The sequence below is a fragment of the Atheta coriaria genome, unplaced genomic scaffold (assembly GCF_025399875.1).
Source record: "Atheta coriaria isolate IRGN ID8LTWV9N9 unplaced genomic scaffold, Caltech_Dcor_3.1 hic_scaffold_3_pilon, whole genome shotgun sequence".
Lineage (NCBI taxonomy): Eukaryota > Metazoa > Arthropoda > Insecta > Coleoptera > Staphylinidae > Dalotia > Dalotia coriaria.
The window spans coordinates 9,138,867-9,155,078 of NW_027045445.1; the positions used below are offsets into that span (position 1 = coordinate 9,138,867).

General features: G+C 38.7%; 6 protein-coding genes across 6 annotated transcripts; 3 read left to right on the top strand and 3 right to left on the bottom strand.

The window, feature by feature from the left end:
* The first annotated feature begins 606 nt into the window (after positions 1-606).
* Positions 607-4,159, top strand: WDY (WD repeat-containing protein WDY). The gene is given in 3 exon segments (XM_065299929.1): positions 607-1,595; positions 1,598-3,900; positions 3,959-4,159. Coding segments are annotated over 3 exon segments (3,345 nt in total). The 5' UTR covers positions 607-658; the 3' UTR covers positions 4,064-4,159.
* Rab3-GAP (Rab3 GTPase activating protein) lies at positions 4,101-8,495 on the bottom strand. The gene is given in 6 exon segments (XM_065299934.1): positions 4,101-6,282; positions 6,338-7,254; positions 7,313-7,619; positions 7,681-7,951; positions 8,025-8,185; positions 8,188-8,495. Coding segments are annotated over 6 exon segments (3,942 nt in total). The 5' UTR covers positions 8,390-8,495; the 3' UTR covers positions 4,101-4,198.
* A 524-nt stretch (positions 8,496-9,019) lies between these two features.
* Positions 9,020-10,641, top strand: LOC135789866 (UBX domain-containing protein 1). The gene is made up of 4 exons (XM_065299933.1): positions 9,020-9,181; positions 9,267-9,338; positions 9,411-10,279; positions 10,341-10,641. The coding sequence occupies exons 2-4, from the start codon at positions 9,286-9,288 to the stop codon at positions 10,379-10,381; spliced, it is 963 nt and encodes a 320-aa protein (XP_065156005.1). The 5' UTR covers positions 9,020-9,181; positions 9,267-9,285; the 3' UTR covers positions 10,382-10,641.
* Positions 10,642-11,238: 597 nt separating this feature from the next.
* Positions 11,239-12,666, top strand: Ubc2 (ubiquitin conjugating enzyme 2). Its single transcript, XM_065318097.1, has 4 exons — positions 11,239-11,399; positions 11,909-12,120; positions 12,188-12,455; positions 12,522-12,666. Exons 2-4 carry the CDS (start codon positions 11,923-11,925, stop codon positions 12,617-12,619), a joined length of 564 nt encoding a protein of 187 aa, XP_065174169.1. The 5' UTR covers positions 11,239-11,399; positions 11,909-11,922; the 3' UTR covers positions 12,620-12,666.
* A 1,382-nt stretch (positions 12,667-14,048) lies between these two features.
* LOC135804273 (YEATS domain-containing protein 4) lies at positions 14,049-15,192 on the bottom strand. The gene is given in 4 exon segments (XM_065318096.1): positions 14,049-14,288; positions 14,521-14,850; positions 14,853-14,994; positions 15,056-15,192. Coding segments are annotated over 4 exon segments (672 nt in total). The 5' UTR covers positions 15,104-15,192; the 3' UTR covers positions 14,049-14,136.
* Positions 15,193-15,246: 54 nt separating this feature from the next.
* Positions 15,247-15,910, bottom strand: Polr2J (DNA-directed RNA polymerase II subunit RPB11). Its single transcript, XM_065317504.1, is given in 4 exon segments — positions 15,247-15,504; positions 15,507-15,529; positions 15,596-15,685; positions 15,749-15,910. Coding segments are annotated over 4 exon segments (351 nt in total). The 5' UTR covers positions 15,802-15,910; the 3' UTR covers positions 15,247-15,319.
* Positions 15,911-16,212: the final 302 nt, after the last annotated feature.

A 16,212-nucleotide genomic window follows, 5' to 3' on the forward strand; every position in this document is an offset into this window, starting at 1 on the left:
ACAACCGGGGACATCTGCTTTCACCCAGCAGAGAGGAGAGGGGGCACGACTGAGGACTGGGGTCAGTTTGCGCTGGCTTTTATACCTGCGGCGTCCTGTCTACCCGCAAAAAGGAGTGGGGGAAGACACTGGCCGTGTGTAGCTCGCGCATCCACGTGCAGCTTCCCCCGGTCTCCTTTTTGCGGGTACACAGGACGGCGCAGGTATAAAAACCAGCGCAAAGTGACCCCAGTGCTCGGTCATGCCTGAGACCTCCAGCAGTACAGTCGCAGCAGTACAGTTCCCCTCTCCCTTCCTCCTTTTTGCCGAGAGGAAGCAGATGTCCCCGGGTGTACTTTCTAATCATTGCGTAAGATGCTAACATTATATATTGGTGTAGTAATACATTATTGGGCTCCACTTAGATATAAAAGGATACCGCGGAGAAAACAAGGGCTGCTTCAGTAGACCGTTTGCAGGTTTCTATGTTTCTCTGCCCCTTCTCTTCGACCCAATTAGTTTTTATTTATTTATTTACGTCTAATCAACAGTAAATAAAAATTGCATATGCCGCGCCTCTATAAATAAACCCCTAAATTAAAAAACTCACCAAAACGTTCTGTTAATCAATTTACGTCATTTTATCACTACATATTACTCATTTTACTAATTTTATACAATGTCTGTAGGATTTGAAAGTACCCACCGTTCTTCTGATTCATCCGCGTCCAATGAACAAGAAAGCGATGAAAATGCAGTCGTTGGATCCGGCTCCAGCCTCCAATTCAGAAACAGACTCACCACAGAGTTATACCTTCGCTCAGCAAGTTCCCTACGACAAATCCACAAACGCCGCCAATCCAACGCACAGTTAAAAGTCATGGATAACGACACCGGTCTACATCAAGTCCTTGGCGAGTCACAAATAACCAATATAAAACGCATCTTTTTCAAACAAGAAGAAAAACGCCTCAATCCAGATCAACTTCGTCGTGCACTCTTGGATCACGGAAAAGTTTACTTCCCTGATGACGACTACTACAACTTAATATTCTTAAGAATCAATATTCAACAAAACGGGTTTGTAACTTGGGATGAATTCGTATCACATTTAATACTAGGGTTTAAAATTCAAGAAGTCTCACTTGAAGTAAAATCATTAGAAGAACCTATCAACAAAAAACCACGAGTTGTTAAGAGTAATCATCGTCATCCAATTAATAAAATCATCTTCAACTTCCAAGTCAAACCAGATCGTTCCTATGGATACACTGATGGTTCCTACATAACCCTAAGCCATGATGGGTATTTAAACTATTGGTCATTGGATTTATACCTGGAAAGGACAGTCCACAGCGTAAGTCCTGATTTAACCGTCTCAGATACATGGGTTTTATGTGTAGCAGCCATGCCGGATGTAAGTGTCGTATGCACTTCATCCTCTGAAAGAGATTTACGATTCTACGACACTTCTGCAAGACAATTTGAACTTAGAGTACAGTTTTACTCCTTGGAATTCGCAGCATGTTGCTTATATTATACATTCCCAAAAGATATAAACGAAGACTGTCGGTTGATTTTTGGTGATATGGGAGGTAACGTAGGAGTAATCCTCTTCTCCCTATAAATCGAGGACCATTCCGGAGTAAAATGGGTGAACCTTTATTAACTGTCCCATTTGATATGGTTGAAAAAGGTTTAGTCCCTGGTTTCACTGTAGTGATGTTTATAAACTTACACAAAGAATGGGTGCGTCAGGTGGAGTACTACTCCTTGATGAATATGATCGTATCCTGTAGCACATCCCAACGTGCATTGGTCATGCGTGATATAACCGAAACTCGTGGTTTCTACTCTTATAACGTCCCCAAAGGCATTTGGTGCTTTGCATGCGCCGATGGTTTTCCTCAACTTGCCACCGGGGGATCTGATTGTCTCATACGAGTGTGGAATCCATACGTTACCAAACGACCACTTGTTGTATTTCATGGTCATCATACTGGTATTATTGCCTTGGTGTTACAAGATCGTGGTGCTATTTTGTGTTCGTTGTCGGAGGATAAATGTATTAAGATATGGGATGTCTCCAATGAAGTGTGTATACAAAACTATCTGGGTCTTGGAAGTGAACTTGGTGAATATGCGAAACTCAGCATGTTTTACAATCCGGATTCACGACAGTTGATCATTGGAGGTATTGCAATAGTTGCGCTATTTCTGCGTCCACTACAAAATGGCGAACATACAGATGGGTTTTCTCATTCGGCAGCGGTGTCGGTATTGTTATACAACACGTTGTTTCGTATAATCCTAACCTGTGGTTTGGATTCGAATATTATCGTCTGGGATCCTTGGAATGGTAAACGGATATCCGTAGTGAAAGATGCCCACACTCGACAATTACATGGAGAGATTATCCCTGTGGATATTACAGCTGGTTGTTTTGATCCTGGTAATCAAAACCTGTTGACTGGTGCTTATGATGGAACATTAAAAACATGGAACTTCAATTCCGGGACTTGTTTGAGGAACATGCGCATTGAACACGGATGTGAAGTAACCGGAGTCTGCTGGGTTAAAGGAAGAATTCTAGCTATTGGCTGGAATCGCCATGTTACAGAATTTGCAGATACAGGTGGTCCTGCAGGTCCTGGAAATGTCTTTTGTAAGATGTGGTCTATCAAACACACCGATGATGTGTTAGCAGTCGCCGCCAGAATCCCACAGACACTTGCAACTAGCACCTACAATGGGGAGTTGGTCCTCTGGCGTTTGGAGACTGGTCAACCCTATAAACAATACGCAGTGGCTAATCCAACAATGCGTGTTAAGATTACCTACGATTTTGAGAAACGTACACGTCATGAAAAGCCTAAAGTTACCCCATTGAGTAGAAAATATGGTTTGAAAAGAGATTTGCGTAAACCGCCGCCTCCACCACCCCCGAGACCTAGTGTAATTATACGAAAATTAAAACAACAGGAACGTCGTGAATTGGTAAACATTGGGAAGGATACAATTGTAGGATCATTGAAATTAACCCGGAAAGCTAAACCTCTTGTCCTACCACCAACAATATGCCCAATTCGGGGGTTAGCAGTGCGATGTATGATCTTCCTTGATAAACGCCCCATGAAAGTAAATGTGGGGACTTTGTTTGTGGCATTAGAAAACGGTGATATACAAGTATGGTCCCATCATGTAAGCGGAGGCTTCCTATGTGCCTTCCAAGCTGTACATGGAGTAGGTGATTATATTGTCTCGATGTGTTCAGATGAAAACAACGAATACCTCTTCACTGGATCCACTGAAGGTTATGTGAAGACGTTTTTAATGACCAATTTTCACAATGAAGAAGAAAACGTCCACGTTTGCATCCCGCGTTATCGTCTCATATTTCCCTTCCTCTGGTACCGTTTCTTTCCTGGTCGCGCAATGAAAGCACTTGGTGAACAAGAGAAACCCATGTTACTCAATAGTTACAAAGCACACAGACAAATCGTCTCAGGTTTAACCTTCATTGATAAACCAAAAGTGCTCGTCACAGCAAGCGCCGACTTCAGTGTACGATTATGGACACTTAGTGGGAAATATTTGGGTACCTTGGGTACCTTCAAACCATGGAAACCTATCGATCCATTAAGTCCTGTAGATGAGAGCAAGCATGAATTTACGATCCCACCGGATGTTAAACGTGTGATGAGTTCTACTTCACAAAGAGTTTTCTTAGGAGAAAAGTGGGAGAAGAAATTGACGAAGAAACAAGAGGCGGCGCAGGCTGAGAAGGACAATGCATATACAACAGCAAACGTGCATACATACGGTCATAAATTGGTACCACCCATTTTGGGCAACTTTGTTACTCTTGCAGAGAAAACCACGCATAAATTCGAGGTCCAATTGGATACAACCTTTCCATATGTGAGTATATGTTACCTAAAGTATTTTAAAGATTAATTTGATGAAATTTTCATTACAGATTCCTGTTTATCAACATTTAATCCGACCTCATCCAGTGGAACTGCCAAAATTAACCCCGCACAGCGAATTAGGCCTCGGAGAAAAAGACTCCTTCCTCGGTTAGGACAATATTCATTGGTTAAAGGTAATACACTTGAAAATATAATCATTTACCTTTAATATATGGTTCCGCAGTGTATATATACCTTTGAAAATCAAACTCAACAATGTGTATCAGTATCAACCTATAACGACCTAATTACGAATTCAAGTCTTGTAGGGTGCTACATGCTTCTAACATCAAGCAGGCCATCTTGTGCTCGGGCTGCTTCTCCTCCAAACAACGCAGCGCGTGCGTAATCAACACCATGTTGCTCTCCAAGTCGCTGGGCGTGCACCAATCGCCATCGAGCGCGTCTAAATACTTTGTAAGTTGCGTGCTACACGCGGCCATTTTCTCGCCGAGGTCCCTAGACGATGCCAATAACTGCGCTAGTCGTTTACCGGCGATCTTGACTAGATCCGGACCCATTTTCTCCTTCTCAGTCACAGTGGGCAGTAAATCAATGGCGAAACTATCAAAACCAGCTGATAGGATCTGTGCAATCTGGTAACGTTTCAACAAATCCACGTCTAAGTCCCATAAACGCGCTAGGGTTATACACTTGGACATCCATGACACGTGATCAGCGGAATAGATCTTCCCTTCGTTCATTGTGACAGTATCCATGCTAGCGCTGATTACTTTCAACAAAAATTGCAAACGTGACGCGGTTGTCTTGGAATCAGCGCGATTATGTGTATTAATCTCGTTTTTGTGTTGAAAATCACAAAAGAATAGGTTATTAATCGGCGTGTCGAATAGATTCGTCAATACCTTGGTGTGTTTCACCGCAAACACGGTCATCATATGCATAATCATCGCTAGTTGATAGTGTAAATGCACTAAATCATAATTAATCGCGTTTTGATTTAGTGCCAGTTCTGATAGGGGCGCAGCGCTGCCATTTTCCCAAATTGCTTCATAAGTTAATGTCGGTTTTTGGTAATTGTACGACTCTAGCAGGGTTTCCATAAAAATATCAAAGAACCCCACGCAAAACTCGTAAAACAACGTGATTTGATAGTCGGATAAATCTGTATCTTGACGACAGAGACGCTCCTTTGGTAGTTTACCAACTTTGTTGATCAGTTTTGAAGAAGCTTCGAAAATAATCTTCAGATGAGTGTTCCACACTAGGTTATAAATTCCTGTTTTGATATGTAGGTTGGGAATCTGTACCAAGCATTTTAAAGATGCTTCGAGGAGATTTAAGTTAGAAACGTCCTTCTGCCATGCAAGTGCGTATTCCCAGCACATGTTGGCTAACAACACGCTTGGTTCCAGACTATGTGGGAATTGTTTCTTTATAATGCCCAAATGATAAAATACAGGTTCCTGTATTTTTTTGGATTCTTCAAGTGAGGTTAACTGTTGACTGTTTTGCGCATCGTTGCTACTAGATTGTAAATCATCCAATAGAATGTCTTCAGGGTTCACACCACCTTGACATAACCATTGTGAGACTGTTTCACTCACAGAACCTTTTCCCCTTTCAAGAATATACTTTAAACTTACATCATGGCGGTCCAAATGCAACTTGGGCAAAACCGCCTCACAAATCGGTTTATTGCTTAGAATGATATTCAGCAGTGACACATCTTCAAGTTTACCAATCAACAGTGTCCATTGACAATTCTCTTGTGATAATTTCTCCCACATGTCAACATTATCCTCTTCAACACTATTTCCGGACTGTTGTAGATCCTTCTCAGCTTCAATTCGCTGCGCGACGCCTTTACAAAGCACAGCCGCCATTAATGCAGGGAAAGGCTTGTGTGAGTTCTCTAAATCATCGCGCACGCGCGTCCAGAACGCCGACACGCAGTTGTATGGCACCGAAACAGTATTGGCATCGAATATCTTCGTCAACGTGTGAACAGTTTCGCTAAAATTCTGCATTTCCGATTCGAGGTTTTGGAAACTATCCAATGGACGGTTCACCCAGTGGAGTAACAACAACGAAAACAAATGCTCCGGTTGTATAGAAGAGTTACGCGCGTGGAGTTCCAACTCCGGATCCGGGCACTCGTTTATATACTTAGCAAATATCTTTTCTGCAACGTTATATAGCATTGAATCTTCGGGGTTTTTGATTTTCAAAGGGGGCGCTGCAGTGTAGTCGAATATTTTAACGAATTGACTTAGGTAAACTTCTTTGTTGTTTTCGAACGTGACTCTTGGCTGCATTTTATAGTCGTTTAGAGTGCTCAAATCCAAAAGACGTTGTAAATTGTTCATTTCTTTGGTTCCAAGTAATGTTTTGCTTGTTTTTCTGATTTTTCGGTTTGCAGTTACCATTTTTGACATCCAAATCTTCACTTGCGCTGTCAAGTGTCAAAAAGTTGAAGAAATGGCTCAATAAACTTAAATTTTCGACGATTCGCAACAGCATCTTCAAATCTTCGCTATCTTTATCGTCGCGTTCATCTTTCTCGCATTTCTGGTAATATTTATCAGAAATGGCCGCGCAGCATGCAATAATAATATCCGCTGTGATATCTCGTGTCCCAATAAGCATTTCGAGACATTGCAGTGTGACTTCAACAGTTTTAAACTCTTTGAATGTATTTAACGCTTCATTCAACAACTTATCACTGTCATCCACGCTTTTCACCATCTGTTTGAGCCGTTTATACAAATGCACATCTCTTGCACGCTTGCTATTCTTCTCCGCAAGCGAAAAATGGAAAGGTATCACGATTTCCTTCATTTTCCCATCGGAATCAACAAGCAGACACGTAAATTGACAAATAAAACGTGATTTTGACGTGTTTTGGAAACCCATGAGGCCGTAGTTGATGTTCATCAATACACTCGACTTGGCGGCAGTAAATGTAGTGATTTTTGTCCCCTGCTGCGCGCAGAAAATCTCAACAGAGCCCTTTTTCGCGGAATAGATGACCAAAAACAACGCGATTGCTTTCTTAGACGATTTGCGATTTTTACGCTCGTCTGGGACTTGAATAAAAGCACACTGCGCTTCGCGATAACCTTTGAATATGCGCAGAGCAACACCACGATGAGTGTCAATAAGTAAAACTCTTCCTAGTCCATCGGAGAGTGCAGCTAGGCGACGATCTGGTGAAAGAACAACGCGGGACGAGGAACGTCGGAGATCACATAAACCAAAACGGCAAGCCATGGCTTCAGCGGGGACTAAAGCAGCACTTTCGGATTTATCAGGTGTGGCTTTGGTACCAGTCAACCAACCACTATACAAATAAATAAGAATTAATATATATTTTAATATTCATTGATAATTTTACTTACGGTAATGCTGATTTTAATTTAGACGCTACAGCTTTAGCCACATCACTCAACACTGGCTGTGATCCGCCTTCCAGTGCGTAATGAAACCCTAGGAATGGTTTAGAACCGGCAGCGAGGACTAAGGAATTGTACGGAGGCATCGCGCGATATTTAGATGCGAATCCACCGCAGAGCGATGCGGTTAACAGATGATCAAAGGTATTTTGCAGATCTAGGCCTACTACTGCTACATCTGATACTTGTCCCTGGTCTACAAAGCCCCATTTCTTTGAACTAATTGATAATTGATTGGGGTCATTCACTATTCCTGCAATTAAAGCAATAAAAATTAATTATTTTGATTAGAAGTTGTTAAAAATAGTTTTTACCTTTGGCTAAATTACTGCGGCACGTCCGTAGCATAGAAAACAAATGGCTGCCATTGATCACACAAATATTGCTTTCATAAACCACATAAACTTCCTCAGGTTTCAGCTCAGAGCTGATGTCTGGTTGAGGACTGTGCTGTGATTGACATTTCAATGCACAAACTGGTTCATTGTGCAGTTTTTCCTCAAATAATAGAGTGCAGTTTTCTGTGTAGAAGGAAACATACCCTGTTTCAAATGCAATTGCTATGCAAGTCCAATCTGGTCCCACCTTTAAATTAAAAATAAAATATTAAAAGTTAAAATATTATAAATTTATGTGTTTTTATGATTAAATTACATACTTGAGAGCTTTGACTTTGAATCACAATTGGCAAACATAACACTGCCTTGATGTTATCTTTGAAATCATGTAAACTTGCATCATTTATGCCAAACTGTGAAAGTGTTGAATGATTATCCCATCTTCCACTGCTCACCACCAATCTTTTCTCTCTTGCAAAACAATTAAATCCCCTGTTGGGGATGCTGATACCAAACTGTTTTGCAACCATCCATCACCCCTGTAATATTATTAAAACGGTTAAAATTTGCAAAAAATGTTTTATGGGTCAAATCAGTCACCTCTGTTATCATCTGTGGGGAATAAATGTCTGCGAACCGTCGCGACGTCGACGATTTCGGCAATTTGTTTGATTTGCACCGACATTGTTAATTGTTATTTCGTGATCATTATTTGTGTTATTTTTGTTGCGCTGGATTATTCATAACAAAGAGCTGCGACAACATATGAAGACTTTATTTTGACAATTTTGACAGCTGACAGCTGATCGAGTAAAATTGCTGAAAAATCTAAACTATTAATCGTTTAAAAACTGCAGAAGCTCAAATAATGATTAAATAATTATTCAAATATTTGTTTATGTTTAAATATAAGTGATTTGTAAAAATATATTAAGCATTTAGGCTTTAATCATATTTTCACTTTCATATGTTTAGGATGTTTATTGTTTTGTTTGGTAAATATTTTTTAATTGTAGCTTATTTATTTTAATTTAAACCAAATTGGAAATTATTAGGTAAATTATTATAACATTTTGTCTTTTTGGAATAACTTTTTGTATTGCGTGACAATGTTTCTATCGCAATCATTTCCGAAGAAAAATTAACTTTGCGGTGAAAATTAAATTAAAAATTAACAATTTTAAGCGTAATAAGTAAAGTTTAAGAAATTACATCGCGCAAAGAAAGTTTATATTAATTTATACGCATTTATTTAGCAATTCTAACGTTTTCTGTATTTCCGGCATTTGCAGTTTGGCCATCAAACGGCTGCGAAGGTCAAACGCGACAAATATTTGACAGTTTAACGTGATTTATCTAAAAATTCCAATAACTACGGCAACAAACTACAGTTGCACAATTTTACACGGATCATCGCCGGATTTCAAGCGGCTGAAGTACAATCATTTCCAAAAATAGCAATAATAACACATAAGCAGTGAGTAACACACTTTTCACACACATTGCACATGTTTGTATGTTTGTTATTGCATTGCATTACAATATTTTCCTGAATATTGCAGTTAAAGGTTGTCCACCGCGATGGCCAGCATTATCGACACTCTGGTGGAAATGGGATTCCCCCGAAATCGAGTGTAAGTAAAAAAACATTCATTATAAAAATCATTTCCTGCAAAATGTGCATTAACCTATGTTTCCACACACAGGGAATTAGCAGTCTCAAAATCAAACTCAAAAGACATTGAAGCAGTAACAGAATGGTTGTTAACTCATGAAGAGGATGAAGTCAGCACACCCCAGACACAAACAGCCACACTGCCACAAGCAGCAGAATCAGAACCAAATGAAGAACTAGCCGCATTAGCAACAAGCTCCCAAGAGCCAGCAGCAGCCAAATCAATCAGATGTGATGATTGTGGCAAGTTATTCAAGAATCAGAGTGAAGTGGAGTTCCATGCTGCAAAATCCGGTCATGAGAATTTTTCAGAATCCACTGAAGAAAAGAAACCACTCACTGAAGAAGAGAAAAGAGAACAATTGGAAAAGATTGAGGCGAAATTAAAGCAGCGTCGTTTAGAGCGTGAAGAACGCGAGAAACAGGAAGCCTTGGAACGTGAAAAGAAAAGGATACGCTCCGGCAAGGATATGCTGGAGGCAAAACAGCGACAAGCCGATCTAGAGATGAAGAAAATCGTAGAAGCGCGTAAACGTGAAAAAGAGGAAGATCGTTTAGCGCGACAGCGAGTCAAAGATCAAATTGAACAGGATCGCCTGGCAAGGAAAGCGAAATCAGCATCGGAAAGTCACGAAAATGCCGCAATTCCAAACCCGACGACTTCCACGCCAGCCGCGCCAACCCCAAAGGCTGCGGCGAATTACAACGAAGTGCGTTTGCAAATCAGACTCGCCGATGGTCAGCAATTAATTACAAAATTCGGAGCTAAGGAACCGCTGTCGGCGGTGAGGTGTTACATTCAAATGAATCGCCCGGAAGCCACTCCGTTTGCGTTGATGACTTTAGCACCCAGGAAGGTGTTTACTGATGAAGATTACGAAAAACCACTTGATGTCTTAGGTACGGCTTTAAAATATTAATGAATTATTAAAATAAATAATAAAAAATATTTTTATTGCAGATTTGGGCCCGGCTGCTGTTCTAGTGGTGCAGAAATTGTAAAAATCGTATATAAGTTGGATACAATTCACTTAATTTAAATACGTTTACTTTTAATTGTAAGCTATGGACGCGCTTGATGACTAAATTGGTTGGTAGCGAGCTAAGTACAACTAAGTCTAACATTTTCACTTCACTGCACACATTGTTGCAACTCCAATTGGGGCATAATTTGTTATAAACTCACCGATTTTTATGAACATGATTTTTGTATCATTTTATAATACATACATACAATAAATACATAATTTGAGCAATTAAAATAGTGTTTTATGAATATCTGCGTGAAATTATACTAAAAATTTGTATATTTTAAGTTGTAAGTAAGGAAAAACATGTTTTTATGGCGTAATTCTGCAAATTATGAAGTTTAATGATGAAAAATTGCATAAAATTAAGGTTTGAGCGTTAGGACATTGATTTTAAGCAAGATAATTCAATAATTTTATGAATAAAGTGCATTTTTCAGCAAAATTTGCGAATTTTCTGTCAAAATTGGGTAAAAATAATTTGACAGCATTTTGGTGAAGATTTTATGCAGTTTCCTGCAATGAATCCTAAAATTATTAAATTTTAAAACGAAGAACAAGTAAATATTCCCTAAAGATACATTATTATTCAATTTTTAAATAAAATAACAATCCCTGTATGAATAAAACTCAAAATTTCGTTTCTTTTGTTAAATCTGCACACAAAAACGTCAAATTTTTATTGATTTCATTTGCAATTCTCTGCAATATCATTTGATTGATAAAGAGTAATAAAACTAAGCAATTTTTTAAACAAATTAATCATCTTTTGTAACGTTAGAGTTTTGTTTATTTTGTTTACACGCTAGCAACGTCCCTTGTGTCCCGGTTCGGTACTAATCCGCCGTGCGGCATACCAGCATCGGCAACAGTGTGAAAACACAAGTGAAGTAGCGAACGCCATGAGCCGTCGTCTGGTTAGTTGCTGAAAAGGGAGTGTGTTTACAAAAGCTGAATTTCCACACGAAATACGCGACCATCGCGACGAATCTGTAAGTCCCAAACAAGTACACACCCCATCACACACTCTGCGCCACATTACATCGTCTTCATCTCCTGTTTAACTACAAAAACTGCTCATAATGCAGCGCACACAAAGAAAAAAATGCCCGATTGTTTTCGTACCGAAGCGAAGCTTCCCCACACCGGGTGGATGAATTCACAAATTATCTTTAATCATTTGATGTTAAGTTTATCAACCTGTGAGTTGTAATGCGTTTTGCGTCGGGATTAATTCATGAAATTCGCTTTTATACAGCACCAAAATGGCCGACTAATGCCTTGTCAATGGAATCAATTTTTCGTTGCGTTTGTGTTTTGTTTTTTTTTTCCGAACGCGGAAGATGCATCGCTAGTGCATTGAATCGTTCAACGTTGTAGTCGCGGCATTTGTTTGTCGGCGACCGTTGCCAGTGTTACACTATTTGCGCAGCCAATAAGAAAACAGTGACACCATCAAACATTGCTCCTTTTTTGTATTTCTATCTTGGTGCTCTTGCAGCAAATACTGAAGTGATGTCATCAGCTGGTTCAAGTGGTTCAGGCAGGGGCAGAGGTGGTCAAGTTGCTGTTGGTGAGCAGAAACCAGAGACAAAAGAGGCCAAACCAAATCCAAAGATGTCAAAGGCACTGGGCACATCAGCAAAGCGCATTCAGAAGGAGCTAGCTGAGATCACACTTGATCCACCACCAAACTGTAGTGCTGGACCTAAGGTATAACAATATTTTTATAAATTTATGTGTTTATTGATGTTTACTGATGTTTTATTGTGGTTTTCAGGGTGATAACTTCTATGAATGGGTTTCTACAATCCTGGGACCACCTGGTTCAGTGTATGAAGGTGGTGTCTTCTTCCTAGACATTCATTTCTCACCAGAGTACCCCTTCAAACCGCCCAAAGTGACGTTCCGGACGCGCATCTATCACTGCAACATCAATAGTCAGGGTGTGATTTGCTTAGACATTTTAAAAGATAATTGGTCACCAGCTCTCACAATCTCAAAAGTGCTACTATCCATCTGCTCCTTGTTGACTGACTGTAATCCAGGTAAGATAATAACTAAAACACATGGAAAAAATTCTGTGTTATTAATGAATTTGTGTAATGTTTCAGCGGATCCGCTGGTCGGAAGCATAGCAACGCAGTATTTACAAAATCGCGAGGAGCACGACCGCATCGCGCGCCTGTGGACGAAAAAGTACGCTACGTGATCACATTTTTATACCGCTCCTATAATATTATATTATCTACAACTGCAGCAAGTACCATTACAGCGTTACGATTACCCGCGGCGTAACGCCACCGAAAGGAATATCAAAACATGCGCCATCCGGTCGCACCGCTCCTCCTCTCATATTTGTATTTTTCGCACACATGATTAGTTTGCGCGCGTAGCTCAGTAACAAACGTAACTCTTTTTTGATTTGGCGACAGTGCGACTGACGAAGTGTGCAGCATCTTGGCGCGGGCGTGCGCTCTGATCCGAAGTAGTTATTTACGAATAGATTTAGCATATAAACAATAACGAATCGTGATGTTTTCCCTCCGCTCCTCGTAATTAATGTGTTAATTTAAGCTTATTATTTAATGACTAGAGTTTAAATTCCGTCGGCATCGCATCCACATAACATAAGCCGGAGGTTATTTATTTACGATAACGAAATTTCATCAAGAATTTTTTATGCCAAATTTGTTTATTTGTGATCATTCCTAACGTGTGTAATCAAAGTAACGAGAGGCCAAACCCTAGACACAAAATCAACCGGACGCGATTTTTGAACGTGGTGGCGAATGAGAGAGAGCACTAATGGCACTAAGTATAAGTTCCTCATAACATTGCATTAGATTATGATAGAAGTGCTCCCGTGTAGCGATTACCGGCGAGAGGCAATTTAACCCTCCTCCCCCCCACAACCATTGTAATGGCATTTGTGCTCTGCTGTAAATATTTTCCATTTTTTAATGTCTCCATATCAATACACATATACTAATCGACGAGAGTTCTTCGGCGGGAAGCTGGTAACTGACGCCCCTCAAAATGTCCCACCATACACACTTTCTGGAATTGTACATATTCTCACACGACATTCGGCAATGATTTCTGTATATGTATATGTGTTTGTGTCTCTAAGGTCTCCCTCGACGTGGTTTTAGTTGATCGAAATTTGAGTAAACTGCGATATATGATTAAGATTGATTGCCGCGTCTACGAATGGAATATATTTTTCGATAAGTTTCGCGCGAAACTTGATGTTTACATAGTTAACGTGCAATTATCCAATAATTAAGTACCAGCTTGCGCAGAGCGAGAGCCAACTTACCATAGTATTCCAACCACTTGCAATTCACACATCCAGTGGAGAGGCAAACAATCAAACTCTGAGGATTGATTGATTGGATTTGCATTGTGCAAGTGTGTGTTACATACGTGTGTCAGCTTTGTAAAGTACTACTTTTTTTAACTTACGCCGACAAACAAACAAAAAAACACGCAGTAAAGCGCGGTAGATGATGATTTTAAATGAAGCGACAAACTAATTAAGAGAATATGGACTATTCTTCTAGTAATGATATGATTTTAGTTATAAATGTATACAATAATAAATTTAAGTATCTTAAATTTAAAAGCAATGCTTCCTGTTCTCCTAGTTTAGTTACATATATATTCAGATATAAAAAGCTTACAGTTATGGTTTATTACGTTTGGAAGAGTGAATTGAATTGGAGATTAATTAGTTTGCGCTTTTGCTATTTCTTCTTTAAACTGGTTGATTGTTTCACGGGCGAGTGTTACTTTGTTGCGTAGTGTGACGATTTCAGCGCGGACTTTCATTCGGAGATCTGCGATGACTTTTGCGGTATTTTTCTTCTTTTCTTCAACTAGAAAAAGAAATATTTGCGTTTTTATCATTTGATACTTTTATAGTGTATAAATATTTGTTTATGTTAAAGAAAAGTAACAATATCTTTTAGATAGAATTGAAAAATGATACTTTTGCGTGATTTGACACTGAATACAAGTGTTTAGACTAGTATTTAATCTATAAACAGAAGTAATTGAAATATTGTTGATTAGTAATGGAAAATTTAAGCATAATTTTAATTTACTTACAATCTGTTTCATGTTCCCATTCACTATTTGTCAACTGTTTGGTGTTTGTCAAATAATGCTGCATTAGTTGAGTGGGATCTTGAAAAACAATCTCATCATAACTTTCAGTCACCAGAGTCTTGCTTTGTTCCATTGCTACTTCTATAGAGTTGCCAGAAGCATGAAATAACTTTAATATGTGATACATAGTGACTGGGCGTTCGTTTGGATCGATAAAATGTATTTTGATGACAATTTCAAACTCTCCCCAGCCAGTTTCACTGATTTCATATGGTGGTTTGACTACAATTCTGTTTTGGTTTGCATAACTTTCATGTAGTTTAAAATGTACTTTTTAACATATGCAGACATATCTTCGTTGTTGAATGGTTTTACGTAGACGGTCCATTGATGTGTGTGGCCGTCTTCTTCGCGTTTCTTGCCGAAATATCGCGCGACATTGCCGTAAACGATTGGTTTCACAATGCAAATGCCCTGAATGAAAATTATGGAGTTTTATTAATTGTAATATGTTTAAAAATGAGAGAAATGTTACCTTTGTGCGACCGCCTGAGTCCGGACCAAAATCTGTTGGTAAACTCATGTTTTTTGGATTTTATAAGTTGATATTTTGTGTAAACACCGGTAGAATCGTGTTTTGTTTTTGTTATGATTTTTGTGAGGTTATAGTGTGCTTCTAAACTGAAGGTCAGAAACATGCAAAGAAAGTTGCCTAACTATACAATATTTTAATTCCTAAATTTTATTTTTTAGTTAATTAAGATACATTTTCCATGATTTATTAAAACTATAACTACATTTAGTCCAATCCTTCCTTCTTTTCTTTAATGGCCTCACTAAAACGTTCTTGGAAAAGTGACAACTCTGAAATCAGATCAGTAATGGCATTGTTCAATGCTTCATGTGGAGAATAATCAGAAGTGGTCTGAATTCTGATCACAAATTTGTGTTCCAATGGATGAGGCACCTTGTAGCCAGCAAAAGTACATTTGGGTCTTTTAAAAGTTGACTGAAAGTAAATAAGTACAATAAGTAAGTACAAAGGCATAAAATCGAATTAAGTTAGTAAACTTACTTTCTGATCATGTTTCCCAAAGTGTGATCTTCTTTATTCACAGTGAAAATAGCTGCATTGGTAACTTTTGTGTCTTGTTCCCTCAATATTCTAAAATAACACAAACATTGGAAAATGTTAGTGTAATGTCATAATATTACGTTTATGACTTACTTTCTTTCTCCCTCGTAAAGCAAGAACGATTCGAATGTCGGAGGCGCATTCATTTTGTATAATTTTGCGTAAAAAACAAGCTAAATTTATTGCAACGCAGAAAGAATTGTTTTGTGCAAAACAACGCTATATTTTAGGTTAGGCTACGAATTCTTAAGCTATGCGCATGCGTAGAAAATAATTAAATTCAAAACGCGTGATTTTAACAACAACAAACCACATTTACCTGGTTTTATAAAGAATTAAATTAATTTGTTTTATTATTCTATGTGTTATTAAATTGATTGCACTAAATACTTTATTAATCAAGTATTTTAAAATGAATAAATGCTGTGTATTGCTGGTAAGAAAGAAAACTGTAACAATTTAATACAATTCATCAAATTTAAGACATTTTCTTGTATGTCTAGATTGAATTTCGTTATTTTGTTGTTATCGCAAGTCAGTTTGATCATATGGTTGCA